This window comes from Hypomesus nipponensis, chromosome 11 (genome assembly GCF_054491055.1).
Source record: "Hypomesus nipponensis isolate SF chromosome 11, ASM5449105v1, whole genome shotgun sequence".
NCBI classification, from domain to species: domain Eukaryota; kingdom Metazoa; phylum Chordata; class Actinopteri; order Osmeriformes; family Osmeridae; genus Hypomesus; species Hypomesus nipponensis.
Window position 1 is genome coordinate 4,243,533 of NC_140371.1, and position 16,709 is coordinate 4,260,241.

The 16,709-nt window shown below is 44.5% G+C and overlaps 5 protein-coding genes across 5 annotated transcripts; all 5 read right to left on the bottom strand.

The window, feature by feature from the left end:
* Positions 1-817: 817 nt before the first annotated feature.
* LOC146267789 (uncharacterized) lies at positions 818-6,730 on the bottom strand. Its single transcript, XM_084710146.1, has 2 exons — positions 1,213-6,730; positions 818-913 (listed from the first exon to the last, which is right to left on the bottom strand). The coding sequence occupies exon 1, from the start codon at positions 3,935-3,937 to the stop codon at positions 2,936-2,938; it is 1,002 nt and encodes a 333-aa protein (XP_084566272.1). The 5' UTR covers positions 3,938-6,730; the 3' UTR covers positions 818-913; positions 1,213-2,935.
* A 71-nt stretch (positions 6,731-6,801) lies between these two features.
* Positions 6,802-8,607, bottom strand: LOC146267790 (histone H3-like). The gene has a single exon (XM_084710162.1). It carries the CDS (start codon positions 8,605-8,607, stop codon positions 7,924-7,926), a length of 684 nt encoding a protein of 227 aa, XP_084566288.1. The 3' UTR covers positions 6,802-7,923.
* A 349-nt stretch (positions 8,608-8,956) lies between these two features.
* Positions 8,957-9,353, bottom strand: LOC146267791 (histone H2A). The gene has a single exon (XM_084710169.1). The coding sequence runs from the start codon at positions 9,341-9,343 to the stop codon at positions 8,957-8,959; it is 387 nt and encodes a 128-aa protein (XP_084566295.1). The 5' UTR covers positions 9,344-9,353.
* Positions 9,354-12,694: 3,341 nt separating this feature from the next.
* LOC146267792 (histone H2B) lies at positions 12,695-13,179 on the bottom strand. The gene has a single exon (XM_084709463.1). It carries the CDS (start codon positions 13,161-13,163, stop codon positions 12,789-12,791), a length of 375 nt encoding a protein of 124 aa, XP_084565589.1. The 5' UTR covers positions 13,164-13,179; the 3' UTR covers positions 12,695-12,788.
* Positions 13,180-13,795: 616 nt separating this feature from the next.
* On the bottom strand, positions 13,796-14,403 carry LOC146267793 (histone H4). The gene has a single exon (XM_084709974.1). The coding sequence runs from the start codon at positions 14,392-14,394 to the stop codon at positions 14,083-14,085; it is 312 nt and encodes a 103-aa protein (XP_084566100.1). The 5' UTR covers positions 14,395-14,403; the 3' UTR covers positions 13,796-14,082.
* Positions 14,404-16,709: the final 2,306 nt, after the last annotated feature.

Sequence of the window (16,709 nt, forward strand, 5' to 3'; positions counted from 1 at the left end):
GTGCCTAATAACTCATTTGCGAATCCGACACAGTTTCTATCCAAGAACCAGGTTTAAGTTAGTTTGTGCACAAGACCATTGTAGGCGTCAGTTTTCAACTTTTTCAGGTTTAAAAAAAAAACATTTAATTAGTGTAAATGTTAAGGATTATTGTCAGTGGTGATGCAGAAACCTCAGTTATTTCAGGCTGATTTTCACGGTTTACAAAATGGTACAGAAGTTGCAAGAACAAGTGTCGTGCAGAGCCTTGACGCTGGGTACAATGGATCAGGTCAAAGCATCACAGAAAACACAAAAGATATCTGTGCTACAATTATTGCCAAACTCCATGGTAGTGGTATGGCAAATAGTTTAATTTCATCAATTGTTAGTGATGTGGAAGAAGTTGCTGGTGGACTGCACTCCCAATATAAACATGAAGTATCGTCCGCTTTGCCAAAAGATAACTCTGTAAGATCTACATTGGAAAAGGGTCTTGAGAATTGAAAACCCATTTGTAAGTCTTAATACTGAGACTAAAATAATTAAGTATTTCAACAAGAAATGGGGGATTGTGGAGCCAGTGGAAAAATATTTAGGAGTTCGAGTTGATACAATGCGAAATAAAAATACAGGTACTTATGATCAGGTCCCAGTGAAAGACACGTTTGTTTACATTCATATTTTTCAACTATTACATTCATCTGTCGCAATTCTTAGATTTGTGAACTATTTGCAAAACCATCTGTATCAAAAGACAGATATGAAGACTTTTGTGATGGAAGTTATTTTAAGTCACATCCATTGTTCTCAAAAACACAGACTTCTTTACAAATTCAGCTTTACTATGATGACTTTGAGACTGCTAACCAACTGGGTTCAAAACGTGGAGTTCACAAAGTTGGTGCTCTCTATTTTGTCCTCTGAAATCTGCCTCCACAGTTAAACACTGTATTGATGAACGATAGTTAATGGAGGTAACTCCAGTTCTATGAGTGGAGCGGAGCCCCATAGGGGAGCTCTGCTCCTAATGGTTTACCCGCTACCTAGTGCAGCCAATGACTGAAGATCAAAATGTTTACACACCTGTCCCTCACACAGGTGCCCTATATAAGGGGGTGACAGCCGTCATTCATCCTCCCAAAAGTATCAATACAGCCGGGTTGAATAAGTCGAGCTGGGCCTGCAGCCCTATGGGGCTCCACTCCGCTCCACTCATAGAACTGGAGTTACCTCCATTAACTATCGCTCTATTTTGTGGAGCGCCGCGCCATAGGGGAGCTCTGCTCCTATTGGTTTAGGCGGAGCAAGCGAGGCCAGATATACCCCCAGCGAGACTAGATTTAAAAGACACATAATCTCACAAGGCACCGAGGACAGACCTGCTGATGTAAATAATACACCGGGTCTGTCCTCCCGGTCAGGTCGCTACTGTGACACAGAGCCGTCCAGGACTCTTTTTTTTTTTTTTTGACAAAGAGCACAAGTCGCTGGGAGCAGACTCGTTTTGGGAGAAAGCAGACGTAATGACACATTGTTTATGGGCTTGAAAGTTGGCCCACACAGAGCGTCTAACACCAGAGACAAATCCCATGTAGGTGTTGATGCTCTCGGAGGTGGCCAGAGCCCACATACACCAGCCAGAAAACGCTTAACCAGCGTGTGGCTGTATAGTGTAGTTTTGGCGAACCCTTCGTGACCAGCCAAAATGGCAGCCGCCTAAACACAAACTGTGCTCGCGGCTAAGCCCTCGTCAAACGACGAGTCAAGAGAACCGACACTTACGATACCTTTCGATGCTGAAAATAACAAAACACCGACAATGCCAATTTTTTTTTAAGCACCGTGAGCGCCGATGCCAGATGTTAGCATCGGTGCTGCGCTTCTTCTGGAACTGATGGGGACAGTATTCGGGAGTGTTCCAGTCGACATTTACATTCAGAAAACCAAAATGAACTGCAGCTGTAGCGATCGCCCCACCTCCACTTGTTTACAACATGTTGTTTACAAAAAGTCGTGTTTGGAAATAGCCTACTTTGCGCTTGAGGCAGATGACCGTTGCATTATAATTAATCCGCAGAAGCCTCTATGCACAAAATGCTACCTTGTTCTTCAGATCAAGGGAGGTAATACTCCCAATTTAGCTAAGCAACTGAAAGATCGTCATCCAGATTTGTTTAAAGAATTCAAGTTGAGCCGTTCCAGAAGAGGCGCAGCACCGATGCTAACAACTGGCATCATGGAATCAATGTTCGTTGTGGTCGCGGCAAAGTTCTGAATAGATCCAAAGAATGCACTCTTTCTGTTTTAATCTGTCATACACGTTACACGCTGTTTGAGATGGTGGGCACTAGAGTTACAATGGCTTATGTTATGTACGTAGTTTAGGTTAGCCATGCTGTAGTTTTAACGTTAGCCTATAGCCTACCTTGGTTAGACGGTAAACTCATGTTCATCTTGTTAGCTGAATGGCTTAGTTGCACTGTTATGTTGTGCTATGCTCTGTTGCTTTGCATGTCTTATGACATTTTGCCAAATAATTTCATAAATAAGTTCATGTTTCAAGTTCAAGTACATGGAATCTTAGAAAATCCTCTTTTTACCATGGTATCGAAATTGGCATTGATAATCGTGTTATTTTACTGGTATCGGCACCGACTACTGCATTTTTGGTATCGTGACACCCCTAGTCTGGCCACACGCTTGCTTGCTGGGCCAGACTCCGCTACGGACATGCTCGATGGTTCGGCATCGCTAGTTGTGGAAAACCCGCAAACTGAAACCAACTCGTTACTCCGCGACAACAGTACGAGTGCCCAGCTCTGTATCTGTCGAGACCGTAAGAGGCACTGGATGAAACACTTGTCTTTCTAGGAAAGAGTAAAGCGGAGGTCCAAGCTTCTTTATTTCATCCATACAAACGGGTGGGAACCGAAGCCTTGGTCCCCGCCACCACTTATGCTCTCCTCTTCTTCCCACTTCCGCCACCACGCCAGCTGGGGTTAGGTGGACGGCTGTAACCCGCTCTCTCGGCCAACAGCCAAGGGTGGAACAGGTGCCGCGGGAGGAGCAGCCTGCGTCGCAGTGGCCGCTCGTGCCACCGGACGGCAAGCTCTTTTCCTCCTGCTCTGCGAGGCACCTGCAGGGACATATGACCTAGCAGGTGCTTCCCCTCCTCCAGGTGCGAGAAGCATTCGGACGCTGCAGCCACAGCCGGTCCGAACAGGCCCTCGCTCGTCACTGCAGCATTCAGCAGGGCGGACTTGTCCGCCTCTCTCATGGCCGTCAGGGACAGCCACAGGTGGCGATGAATGACAAGGATGTTGCCCATTGCTCTGCCAGCGCAAATAGCCGCCCCCTGATTCAAGTGGAGCGCCGCGGACGCTATCCTGGCCACCCACGACGTCTCCTCCGGCGACAGGCCCTCAGGTTTCTCCGTTGAAAGTTTGGAGACCGCTGCCGTCAAAAGGGCAGGGTTGCCGGAGGCCGCCGCCTGCGCACCCCAGACATACGCCTTGTCTGCCAGAGAGGCAGTAAGCTTGTCACGGGAGGATGGCAGGGTTGCCTTCTTAGCCATCATCCACGCGCTGGCCCCTGGTACCAGGTACGCCGCGAGGGACGGTTCTAAGGGCGGGGGGCTGGCCTTTACCGCCTCTCCCAGCCCGGTCACCCTCGTGAAAGGGAGCAGCACTTTGACTGGCGCATTAGCCATCAAAGGTGCTTCACAAGAGCCCTGCACGTAGTCAGCCAGCTTTGGCATAGTGGGGCACAAGGGTTTCGAGGTCTTCATGCGTTTCGCATGGGGGGCCAACCTCCCACGGGTCCTCTTCCTCCACAGGAGGAGAGGCCAGCAGGGGAACGCCCATGATCTCGGCTGCTTTCTTAATGATGGCAGGGAAATCCGCCCTGCGAGACAGTGCAGAGGTGATGGAAGGGGCGGGAGCCGGCTCCTCGTCATCCTCTGAAACTTAACTCAACGCCCGCCCTTCCACATCAGGAAAGGACAGGGGGGCGCTGTAAGCAACGCGTCCGTCAGGATAACCTCCACAGGAGGGTCCCTACCAGCCGGTTGCGCCTCATTTGCCGCCTCGAGGTGGTCCTCAAACTCCGAACTCTCCTCGTCGGAGAGCAGGGCCGAGACCATGTTTAAGGTGTTCCTCCACCTGGAAGAAATCAAAGCGCAGCCGCCTCTCCGAAACGGAGAGGCAAGCGCATGATTCATAGTCAGGGGAGTCCACCAATCTGTCCCTGGCATGCCGGGGTCCCAAGCAAACAAAACAAATTTGTGGCGGTCCCCCTCAGCCTCCAGGTAACGGCACCTTCACTTGGCTCTTAAAAGAGCCTTACGTGGGAGCGGCGGAATGGAAAAGCTCATTGTTCTTTTCTTCTAGATATTCTTCAATCTTCAAGCCACTGAATTCTAGCAACCCGTGCTGAGTTTTTTTGGGAGGATGAGTGACGGCTGTCACCCCCTTATATAGGGCACCTGTGTGAGGGACAGTTGTATATACATTTTGAGCTTCAGTCATTGGCTGCACTAGGCAGCGGTAAACCATTAGGAGCAGAGCCCCCCTTTGGGGCGGAGCTCCACAAAATAGAACATCCATTTGGTTGCATTGTTTCACGCTGGAGGTGTGAGAAAATATGGCTTTGATCCTATTTTACAGTCATCAAAATATTGGAGAGTCATGGCATTGATTTGCCTTTCTCATCTGAAAAGGTCTATGGCAATTTGTCAGAAAACTGGGGACAACTTGGGGATGCATGGAATAATGGGGTTTGTTCAGTTTTTCAGTGGACATCTCTTCTGACGTTTGTGTTTGTAAACATTCTGAGCAACTGTTTCAATCAAAGAGAATGACCGAAAGATAATCATGCTAATATAGGACTCAACTCTATTCAGACTCTTTGTCTGGTAAGAAACATTCCTTTGATTGTTGGTGACATTGTGCCAGAAGGAAACCACTGGAGTTAGCTGTTGCTCTTACGGTAGATAATTACCATCATCTTCTTACCATCATCTTCTCTCCATCTGTTACACTAGGCATGACTGTGCATTTGAAGCATTTAATAATGGAACATCATGACTTGTTCAAACACTTGTATCCAGGTAGTAACCTAATACCTAAACATCATTTTATGTTACATTACCCGTCTTGTATTCTAAAAATTGGGCCGTTAATACATATGTGGAGTATGAGATTTGAGGCAAAACACAGGATTTTCAAAAGCACACTTAAAAACTTCAAGAACATCACCGTATCACTTGCCAAAAAACATCAAATGTCCAAAGCATCCAATTGGGAAACATCTCCATTGAACCATGTTGAGTATGGACCTTTGAAAACATTTTAATGTGGACAATGAGGAAAATGGTGAAATGTTCACCCAAGCCCTGCCCGCTGTAGCAAAATACATCTTCTCTACTAACTGGGTAACGATCAGTGGGGTTGAGTACAGAGCCGGGTTAGTCATTTGCAGTGGCATGGAACAGGAAATACCTGTGTTTCTCAGAAAGAAAAAAATATGCTTTTAGTCAACAGTTTGATCTTGTGATCTACTTCATAGTGAACAAGCTTATGGTTGACCATTGCAGTGAGCACTTTCATGCCTACAACGTGTTTGAAAGTGATGAAAAAGATGTGGTGAAAGCAGACTATTCAAATGTATAAGCCTTTTGACTTACTAAGTGCTTATGGTGGTGATGATAGCCTTTATATTGTACCATTAGTTTCTCTGTAAATGTGCATAGATTTAAGTTGTATGGTACTTGGATATTGTTGTCTTCATTAAAAAAGATGAATGAATTGTATGTTTATTTTTTCCTGTAGTGAAAAAGCATTTTCAGAACATTGAATGTCAAACAACTGTCATGAATACACTAACACTGAATGATTTAGATTAACACTTTCAGAGTAAAGGAGTAACACAAGTAAGAGTTAAAAATACTATTTAAAGTGTCATAATATAACACTGAATGTTAGGAATTAACACGAGTTTAGTGTAAAAACCACTCTTAAATGTGTTAAACAACACTGAGTGTTACACTTTTAACACTGTTATGGAGTCAAAATATTAACACTATTCAAAGTGTTAATTTAACTCTAAACTGGTGAGGATTATATAAACTCGGAAAGTTAGTTTTTGCAGTGTACCTGGTGCCCTGTCCCCCTCAACAGAAGCCCCCCCAGCTGTCTGCCAGAGAGAGGAGGAGGCTGGCCAACAACACCAAGTTGCAAAAAGTAATTTCAGATATCCATCCATATTGGAAATGCTGAGTTTACGGTAAGAATACACGATTCTTTTAACTGGAACATATTTAGGGGAGGCTGGAACAGAGTTGGATCATTAAGTATGAAAGGCTAAATCTCTTCAGGTTTAGGACAGGGAGGCAGATGACTACATCCTGTCAAGGTGTGGTCAAAGAGGGTGAACCCAAAATCAGAGAGAGGCAATACAGGATCATCACTAAAAGCTTACTGACACTCAAAGACACAACAATGACACGACCGACAAAGAGAGCAAGAAGAATTGAGACAGGACTGTCATATGCTTGGGTTTCCAACAGAGAAGAAGTGAATGATGATACTGATCCTCCCTAACAGCTGGTGTCTCTCCTATGATACCTATGTGATGATGATGATTGTCTTCAAGTCTATCTCCATGGCCCAGACTATTTTTTGCTAATTGATTTCTTCTTTTCTTGCATCTTTTCATGAAAGTGTCAATCTTGTACTTTTATAAACCTCCCATAAATAAATCCATGATTGAAATGTGTGTATGTAGTGTTAATGTCAAAAGATACCCAAAGAATGCAACAACTGAATTGCAAGCCAGCTCTTTTAATTAAATTATTTTGTTTCAGTTTAGCTTATCTTGGGAATATCACCAAACCTATGAACCAATCAAGCATAATTTGTCAAACCTGAAAAAAGGTCCTTTGAACATAACAAAAGGGTTAATACTTCAAACATCTGGTTGTACAGTAATCAAGTCCTATCAGAAACGTATGAAACTTTGTACTGTATTTGTCATTCTGTATTCTGTACCAAAGGCTTTGAAGGCTACCTTCCACTAGAAACTTCAGAGCTGTTGTCTCTCCCACCCCCCCATAATCACAGTGGACTGCAGCGTATGATCTGCGCTGCTGAGAAGGTGATCGGCTGCTATCTGCCTACCCCAGAGGACCCCGAGGCCAGCGAGAAGATTGTGGGTGACTCCTCCCACCCTGGACACTTGTCCAGCTCCTCCCATCTGGCAGAAGTCCATCAACATTACATTTACATTTAGCAGACACTCTTATCCAGAGCAACAGGGAGTACAGGGACATTCCCCCCGAAGCAAGTAGGGTGAAGTGCCTTGCCCAACGACACAATGTAATTTTGCATTGCGGGGAATCCATCCAGCAACCTTCTGATTACTTGCCCGACTCCCTCACCGCTCAGCTATCTGACTCCCTATCCCTCCCATCAAGACCAAAACACCACACCAAAAGAACATTTTTTTCCCGTCTGCTGCTGGCCTCTTCAACAAGGCCAAGGACATAACACTTGTATTTATACAAGTTTATCCACCACCTATTTATATGTCATATTGCATTTTTGGTAACATTTACATATATATTTTATATCTTACATATTAGCTCTTTGGTATTGAACTCCTTTCAAATTAAACTTTTTTTAATTAAGATCTCTATGATCATTGTATGCAACTTCCTGCCAGAAAAATTCCCCATTCAAGTAAATTTACAGCCAAATTACTTGATAAACTAGCATTGACGGGAGGTTGCATTAAGAGTGCCAGTAGTTACTGCTTAGACCCAAGAACATTTCAACACGCATGACCAAGACGTTTGATAAGGGATTTGTCTTTTGTTTTAAACAGTGAGGTGGCTCTTAAAAGAGCCTTTGAGGAGTTTCGAAGTGAAATGATCCCGTGCAACGTCTAGGCGCGCTCTCCGCGGATGCGGCGGGCCAGCTGGATGTCCTTGGGCATGATGGTGACCCTCTTGGCGTGGATGGCGCACAGGTTGGTGTCCTCGAACAGACCGACCAGGTAAGCCTCGCTGGCCTCCTGCAGAGCCATCACAGCGGAGCTCTGGAAACGCAGGTCAGTCTTGAAGTCCTGGGCGATTTCCCTGACCAGGCGCTGGAAGGGCAGTTTGCGAATGAGCAGCTCGGTGGACTTCTGGTAACGACGGATCTCTCTGAGAGCCACGGTCCCGGGCCTGTAACGATGAGGTTTCTTCACGCCACCAGTGGCTGGTGCACTCTTACGAGCGGCTTTGGTGGCGAGCTGCTTCCTCGGGGCTTTGCCACCGGTGGATTTACGAGCAGTCTGCTTAGTTCTGGCCATGATGACTGTCTTCTCGTAACCGGGTGGAAATAAAATCCTGGAGCATAAATACAAGTTTATATGGTCGGTTTGTCGTCCGCTGATTGGACTGCTCTCCCAAGCAGACTGATTGGCAGACCGTCGACGCTTTCTCCTTTGGCAATTGGACGCGGGGACCAAGCGTCCGTTCCCGCCCACACTTGAAACCTTTTGGCTCCACCCTGATCCTTCAAACCGCTGCGCCCAGTGGTGGGCACGTAGTGTGTGTGTACAAAACATGTGGCAGAAATGCATTCTTGCATTACAGATCGACCTGGTTTACACCAGTGACAAGCCAAACAAATACAACATTAAATTATGTCAAATTACTTGGCATATTGACCCAAGGTAATCATTTCCTAACAATTCTTAAGGGATGAGGACAGGCTGCTACAATGATGGCCTACATGACATGCAGAATGACCAGAACAGCAACCCATGCTGGTTCACATGTAACGATAGCCATATTCTATATTTACTGTGGCTTTAATTGAGTAGAGTCCAGTGCAACGCTATCTTGTGAAGTTAGACAATGCGCTTTTGAAAAGTGTAGTGGGTGGCTCTTAAAAGAGCCTTTGGGAAGAGTGAGACTGAGGTTCAGTTTTTACTTGGCTTTTACGGCCTTCTCGGTCTTCTTGGGGAGAAGTACCGCCTGGATGTTGGGCAACACTCCACCCTGAGCGATAGTAACGCCACCGAGAAGTTTGTTGAGTTCCTCGTCGTTGCGGACGGCCAGCTGCAGGTGACGGGGGATGATACGAGTCTTCTTGTTGTCACGAGCCGCGTTGCCGGCCAACTCCAGGATCTCAGCGGTCAGGTACTCGAGCACGGCCGCCAGGTAGACGGGTGCGCCAGCTCCCACACGCTGCGCATAGTTGCCCTTGCGGAGAAGCCTGTGAACACGACCCACGGGGAACTGCAGCCCGGCGCGGGACGACCTGGTCTTGGCCTTAGCCCTTGCTTTGCCTCCGGTTTTGCCTCTTCCGCTCATCTTGGTAATATTTCTGTTCCAACGAAAAGTGGGGGCCTCTGTCAGAGTACAGACTTTATAGGCTAGCTGATGGTGAACGGCTTTCATTGGTCACAATGTCAGTTGGGTCTTGATCCAATCGTAGGTGGCGACAAACTCGGGGGTGGAGCCATGCTCTCTCTCCCGCTGAAGGCGCGTTTGGTCGTCTCGTCGACCCACCCTCCTCACCTCTCTTTGTTCATCCAGTCGCTCCTCGTTTAAGGCGCCAATCACATACAGTAATATGGCATGGAAGGATGAATGAATAGGCGCATTCGACTTCATGCAGCGCCGGCGGCGCCGACAGTCGGCTGCAGTCGGCTGCCTTGAATCTGAGAACGTCATTGGCTGCTTTAAGTCAGCCGGGCTGCAGGCGGCTGCAGATGAAGTCGAACCACCGAATGCAAAGTCCACTATACAATTGTCAAAGTGAGAACAGTTTCATACATCGACATACATATTTACCAGAGATATAGACCTAGAATTATGCAGTTGGTGATGGTGGTTTTAAATGGGATTTGCACCCTTAATATTCCAAGCCAGTATTTGCAAGTTGCTAATAGCAGAAGCACCATTTATATGCAGCTCTACAGTTCCACGAATCACTTTCACCAATGAAACTCATGCAAGTCTTATTTGTCAAAGTAGCTAGATGTATCATTAAAGTTATTCATCTGTCAAATGGTTTTCTAGCTAGATGATCCCAAATGGGAAGTGGGATTGCAACTAGACCAATTCCTTTTATGTATCTTATTTATCATCGTTTTGTGGTGAACACGTAACAAGTATCACTTCTACACCTGGTGCTGGCTACTACTACTGTTTTCACATTGGCCGTCCCGGGGATTTAGCTCATGGACATGCACATTTCAGGAAAGGTGGGTGGCTCTTAAAAGAGCCTTTTTTGTAATACGGACACAGACGCGAACCAAGGTTTACTTCTTCTTAGGCGCTGCTTTCTTTGCCTTGGCCGCCTTGGGCTTGGCGGCTTTGGGCTTGGCTGCCTTTTTGGGGCTCTTGGCCACTGTTTTCTTGGGTGTTGCGGGCTTCTTCACCTTCTTGGGGCTCTTGGTTGCCTTCTTGGCTGCCGCGGGCTTCTTAGCCTTCTTGGGTGACTTCTTGGCAGCCGCGGGCTTCTTCGCAGCGACCTTCTTGGGCTTCTTGGCAGCAATTTTCATTTGTTTCTTAAGGCTGGACTAGTGGTTGTCTTTCGTTCCTATTAGCCTGTTTGTGTGAGGGGTTGTTTAGGAAATTATTCAGACTGTCCTCACACAGACACATATGAAATACATACACGTATGTAATGTTCACACACACATCCATACGACTGAAAACTCACGTGTGAACGCATGGGGAAAAAACATTTACACACATGAAATGGTCAAGTCTTATGGATGAGAAAGAAGCTTAGAGAATGTAAGAGTTCAGTATATCCAGAAGTCATTTCAGTCGTTTTTCAGAATTTTTACAGAAACAGGAGTAAGATAGCTTTGAACTACAACAAACCATTTAAAACACGGGGAGACCAAACACACAGGTCAAGAAAAGTAAAGAAAGGATGATTCTGGAATATGATCTAGGTCAAAGATGTTTTTGCTGTTGCTTCATTTAATGACAAGACATTTAACAGCCCTGCCCTGAAATGCACCCCCAATGTAATTTATGTTCCGTATATCCTGGTATCAAATTATTCTTACTGTACATTGAGAGGACTTGTATGTGTAACCAGCATGTGGAACTTTCATAGTCAGCAGAGATGGGAAATAACAAAGGACAAATACTTTCTCACTGTACTGAAATAGTTCAAGTTCAAGTCTGTTATTGTCAGATGCACAGAACATCAAGGTCACACTGGGCCCTGAAATTCTCAGGACAAGACAACGCAAAGCAACCTGGCACAACATATAAGTACTCAGAACATAGATCACGTCTATGATATGCTAACATATAATAAACCTCAAAAAAATACAAAATAATATAGGTACAATAAACTAAACCTCTAATACACATAATAACCTATACTAACCGTATAAACCTATACTAACCTTAAGACAAGTGGGGTACAATTAGTGCAATATTGCTAATAGTGCAATCAGTAGCTGAAAGTGACAGTGTGTTATAGAATTTTCTAGTATCAGCACTTTAGGTCATTATTTATCCTTAATTTTTTTACACAAATATCTATACTTTCTACTTAAATTTCCAAGCCAGGCTTGTTACTTTAGTTTTAATCTGTATTTGGTGGCATGATCAATATTATTTATGGTTGTTGATTATTTTTTCTGAAAAACTATAGGACTATACTATACTCTACTGTACAATATTGTTCTCTGCTTTCATCTACTGTGTTTTAGGCTTCCATGTTCCCCTCTCCTTTCACTGTGTGTGTGAAAACAAAGCTTCAAAAGAAGAAAAGACATTGCATGAAATAGTTTTTACACAAAAGTTTGCATCATTGACGAGCACTTCACTGTACTCTACTGTAGGCCTACTCGATTGTACTTTGCTTTCATCTACTCAGTTTTAGGATTCTCCTCTCCTTTCACTGTTTCCACACAAAAAAATACAATTTATCTATGTTAAAGAGGTTTCGAAAACAGACTTTCAACTTTCGGGTTTAATTTTGTCAACTTAGTTCCATTCAACTCAAATCCTAAACTTCATTGTAGTCCTACTTGTTTATAGATATTTCCTTCTCTGTCAATTCGCGCCTTTCAACAGGACGCTGAAGTCGCTCGCCCGATAACATTGCAGCAACAGTGGTGCCAACGGCTCATGATTACTAATGAAAAAAACAGCGAATATATGCACTTATTGAATACTGAAAGAATGATCTATGATAAGCAAATGTATTAATAATGTATATCTAATTCACTTAGGCTTGTTGTAACCTGGGCTACATCCATTGTAGGTGCACTCTTGCACTTTTTGAGGTTCATGTTGTTTAATTGTAACTTGTGTAACTACATGCTCTTGTGGTTCTTCCCATTGGCACTTATTTGCGGCAATCTCGTTATGATCAGTGACCTATGCACTGCTGTAAAATCTCTCTTGGAAGTCGCTGTTTAGGGATCGAGATGTTAGTATTGCACTGATATAGTAGTCCATTTGTGTTCATCATACATTGTTATCGAGATGTTGTTGCACTGCAAATGGTGCCTATTTGGGCGTGGTCCACTATCATGCATCATAAAGGGAGAAAAAAACATCTAAGCAATTCAATGGAGTTTAATGAAGTGGTGTCGGGAAAGAATATAAACTTTCGTCTGTATAGAAGAGTAGAATAACCTGTCCTTGGTCACAAGTTAGTACTTAGATAATATACATTACAGGAAGGCATTCAAGCAAATGCGATGGACTTTCCTCAATTTTAGAGACCAGTGGGTGGCTCTTAAAAGAGCCTTTGGGTGAATTTGAAAGAGGCCGTTTACTTGGAGCTGGTGTATTTGGTCACGGCCTTGGTGCCCTCGGACACGGCGTGCTTGGCCAGCTCACCGGGGAGCAGGAGGCGGACGGCGGTCTGGATCTCCCTGGAGGTGATGGTTGATCGCTTGTTGTAGTGGGCCAGGCGAGACGACTCTCCGGCGATACGCTCGAAAATATCGTTGACGAAGGAATTCATGATTCCCATAGCCTTGGATGAGATGCCGGTGTCGGGGTGGACCTGTTTCAGTACCTTGTACACGTAGATGGCGTAGCTCTCCTTCCTAGACTTTCTGCGCTTCTTCCCGCCCTTTGCGGCGGTCTTGGAAACGGCTTTCTTAGAGCCCTTCTTGGGCGCGGACTTTGCTGGCTCAGGCATTGTCAGTTCTCGTTGCTTCTCAGAAACGAATGATGAAGGCTGGTCGACTACCCGGTATATTTACCGGGAGACATGCTAATTTTGAGGCACGCCTCCTGCAGCACTCAGCTTGGAAGTGACTTTTGCAAGATAGTCTGAAATCTGCTGCGCGTGCGTGGGATTTACCGACCCCTCTTACCCTTCAATAATCATAAACTGACGGTCAGGATTACTCAAAGGATATATTTGAAACATTTTTACACTTCGAAGTACCTTTTACACTTCAAGGGATCAAGCTCGGAAATTACGACGAAATCCCTGGGCAGTTTACCGCGTAGTTGAACCCGAAACATGTGGTTAGTGACGTCAGCAGCTTCCTGCAGTTGCAGTACCACGCGAAACCCCCATGCATCCAGGGCTGAGTCAATGTTTCCTTCAACAGTTTTAATAAAGCATTCATTGAGCAGATGCTACTAAAGTGGCGCACAGTACCGGGTGATTTGAACCCGATGCATCTCGGTAAAACGCTCCCTCCCTGTCCGGCTAAGAATCCATTTGTAGATTCTATAACCCAAGTAGTCTCAGTTGAAGCGTGAGTAATAAAACCCCTTTACTCAAATGCTTCGGACACCGAAATACAAATCGAAAGAAAGTTTCGGAATAGTTGGTGCTTTATTAGCCTTAGATGGATTTCTAGACTGGTATTGCATAGAAGTTCAAAAGCGCCAAAAACTAGGGAACTAAACTAGGCTATTCAACCCAGTTGATCGTTTGTATTATTAACCTGGGACACGTTTCTAGATATACATTACACTACACAAGGATCTTAGAGACATCGAACACCTGGTTTATGGAAACATATCTCTGATGCTTAACATGTGGGTGGCTCTTAAAAAAGCCTTTGTGTTGATCCTCGGTCAATGTACTTGTACTGGATGTTTTAGCCGCCGAAGCCGTACAGAGTACGTCCCTGGCGCTTCAAAGCGTAGACCACGTCCATGGCAGTCACGGTCTTTCTTTTAGCGTGTTCGGTGTAAGTCACGGCATCACGAATGACATTCTCAAGGAACACCTTCAGAACACCACGCGTCTCTTCGTAGATCAAGCCTGAAATACGCTTCACACCACCGCGGCGTGCCAGGCGGCGGATGGCGGGCTTCGTAATACCCTGGATGTTATCACGGAGAACCTTGCGATGCCGCTTGGCGCCTCCTTTTCCGAGTCCCTTACCTCCCTTGCCTCTTCCAGACATTGTACTACAAGTGGGTAGATAGCGCAAATGACAATAGTATCACTGACCCAGAGCCAGGATATTTATATTCTGTAAGCGGACGTGAAGGAGGCCCCAGTCCCTTATTTAGAGGGCGTTGCAATGGGAGGGGGCGTTGCAACTTGAGTCAGAGGGGGAAAATGTGTATATTTTACGTTTCATTCATTTATTAGCAGATTTAAGTAGACATATTTGTACATATAATTATATATTTTACATCCGTTAAAGGGGTGATTGACTGGGTTTTTTGGGTACTTCACACTGTTCCTCAGCGATGTAACGTTGGTTGGGCTGAAAATGGCCCGGGTGTTGTTATGTGCACCCTGATACATCCAGTGAAAGTTTCCCCGGAAAAAATGCTAGGTTTTCCACGTTTTTCGTATGCTCATGAGTATATAGATGAGCTGCGCGCTGATTGGTTGGTTTACAACTCAATATATGCGTACATTTCATGATAATTTGCTGTTGAGTGTCACTTGTTTCTATTTGACTACTATTCTGTCGGCTCTGAAGGCTGGTCGTCATTACTTGGTGGAGGGCAGGTCTCTGATGTGCTTTAAAGTTGAAGAAAAATAAGGATTAAAGTAGTAAAAATGAGGACAACTTGGTAAACAATTTTGAGATTTAATTAACGTGTTGTTTTGTGTAAAATGAAGATGCTCACTCAATTAAGGATTCAAGCATTAGAGCCCTGGCCACTATAACCTGTGGCAATTGCATTCGATAATGCTGGTTGTCCAGAAAACTGTTATGGGCCATGTGATGTGCCACAACCACCTTTTTCTGGAACACCGTTTTATTCAAAATTAAATAAATAGGTTCATAAATACGTAAATACATAAATAAATATGGCAATGAAATAAACCGTGAAAAAATATGGCATAAATATGAGCATCCAATATAAAGCTGAATCCCTTTACCTAATACAGAAATAAATGTACTTATTTCAAAATGACGCGAGCGACGGGACGCGAGCGACGGGACTAAAAGCAGTTTGATTGCCTTTTATGTTGTATTGTCCTAACCGGACGCGAGTGGATTTTTTTAAAGGGCAAGTGGAAGCGAAATGTATTAGCCCCACTGGACAATTTATACCTCAAACACAATAAAATGCCATGTTACTTAACGTTATGTGCAGTGCCACTCATTACGTATGAGTGCTAGCTAGCTGTTATCCACTTAGCTAACAACTCGCTACCTAGTCAGAGTAAACTACCACTAAAATCATACATTTGATTAAAAAAAAGAAGATAAATAACTTTTCCATGATGAAATATAAGTCATTGGTGGCCAGGTGCCGCACTTTCACGTCATTTACCTATCCAGCCACAGCATATTGATAAGCATCCGTTCTCTTGAAAGCCTTCAAACTATCCCCACTGTATAGGGAGGGGTTATGCACAAGATAAATGTTTATAGCTCTGTCATGGAAAGGCAATTGGGACAAGCCAGGGGCAGATAATAAGGAACCAAAGAGAACTGGGGGTAACAAATAGGCTCAGGATCGGAGCCTAAAATTAGAGAAAACTAGAATTTTTTTCACTGTCTTTTTTTCTCATTGAAATCGGCAGGGTGGGCGGCTATACTGGGCGAGATCGGTAGTGCATATGGTGGCAGTCTGTTTGGAAGTGACGTAGGTGGCATCTATGAATTATCATCTAGTGAGCCCGGAAGTGAACCGGAAGTTACCATGGGAGGCGATCCTTCGATTAAAGTTTCTTAACATCTGTTGTCAATTTTGACCGGGTTTCCCAGATTCGATAAGAAGCTCTTAACGCTCAGAGCTTCTTAGGAGCATTCTAAGAATGCTCTAGAACACTCTTAGAACGCTCCTAAGAAGCTCTTAGCTTTAAGAGCTTCTTAACGAATCTGGGAAACCCAGCCTTTGTCAATTAAAAGTTGTAACTAACCAAGAGGTTTCACCCATTCGTTTTTACTTTGTAACTAAAGTTTTAAAAACCTTCAGCAAACTGGCTGGCTAGGCAGGCTAGTTGTCATTGTTTTTTGCCATATTTTTTTACGGTTTATTTCATTGCCATATTTATTTATGTATTTACGTATTTATGAACCTATTTATTTAAATTTTGAATCAAACGGTGTTCCAGAAAAAGGTGGTTGTGGCACATCACATGGCCCATAACAGTTTTCTGGACAACCAGCATTATCGAATGTGATTGCCGCAGGTTATAGTGGCCAGGGCTCTAATGCTGGAATCCTCACACTCCCAGCCCAGTCCCAGTGGTCAGTTGGCCTGTGTTATCGATATGTTCAGTACGAATATGATAGTTTGGAGAAAA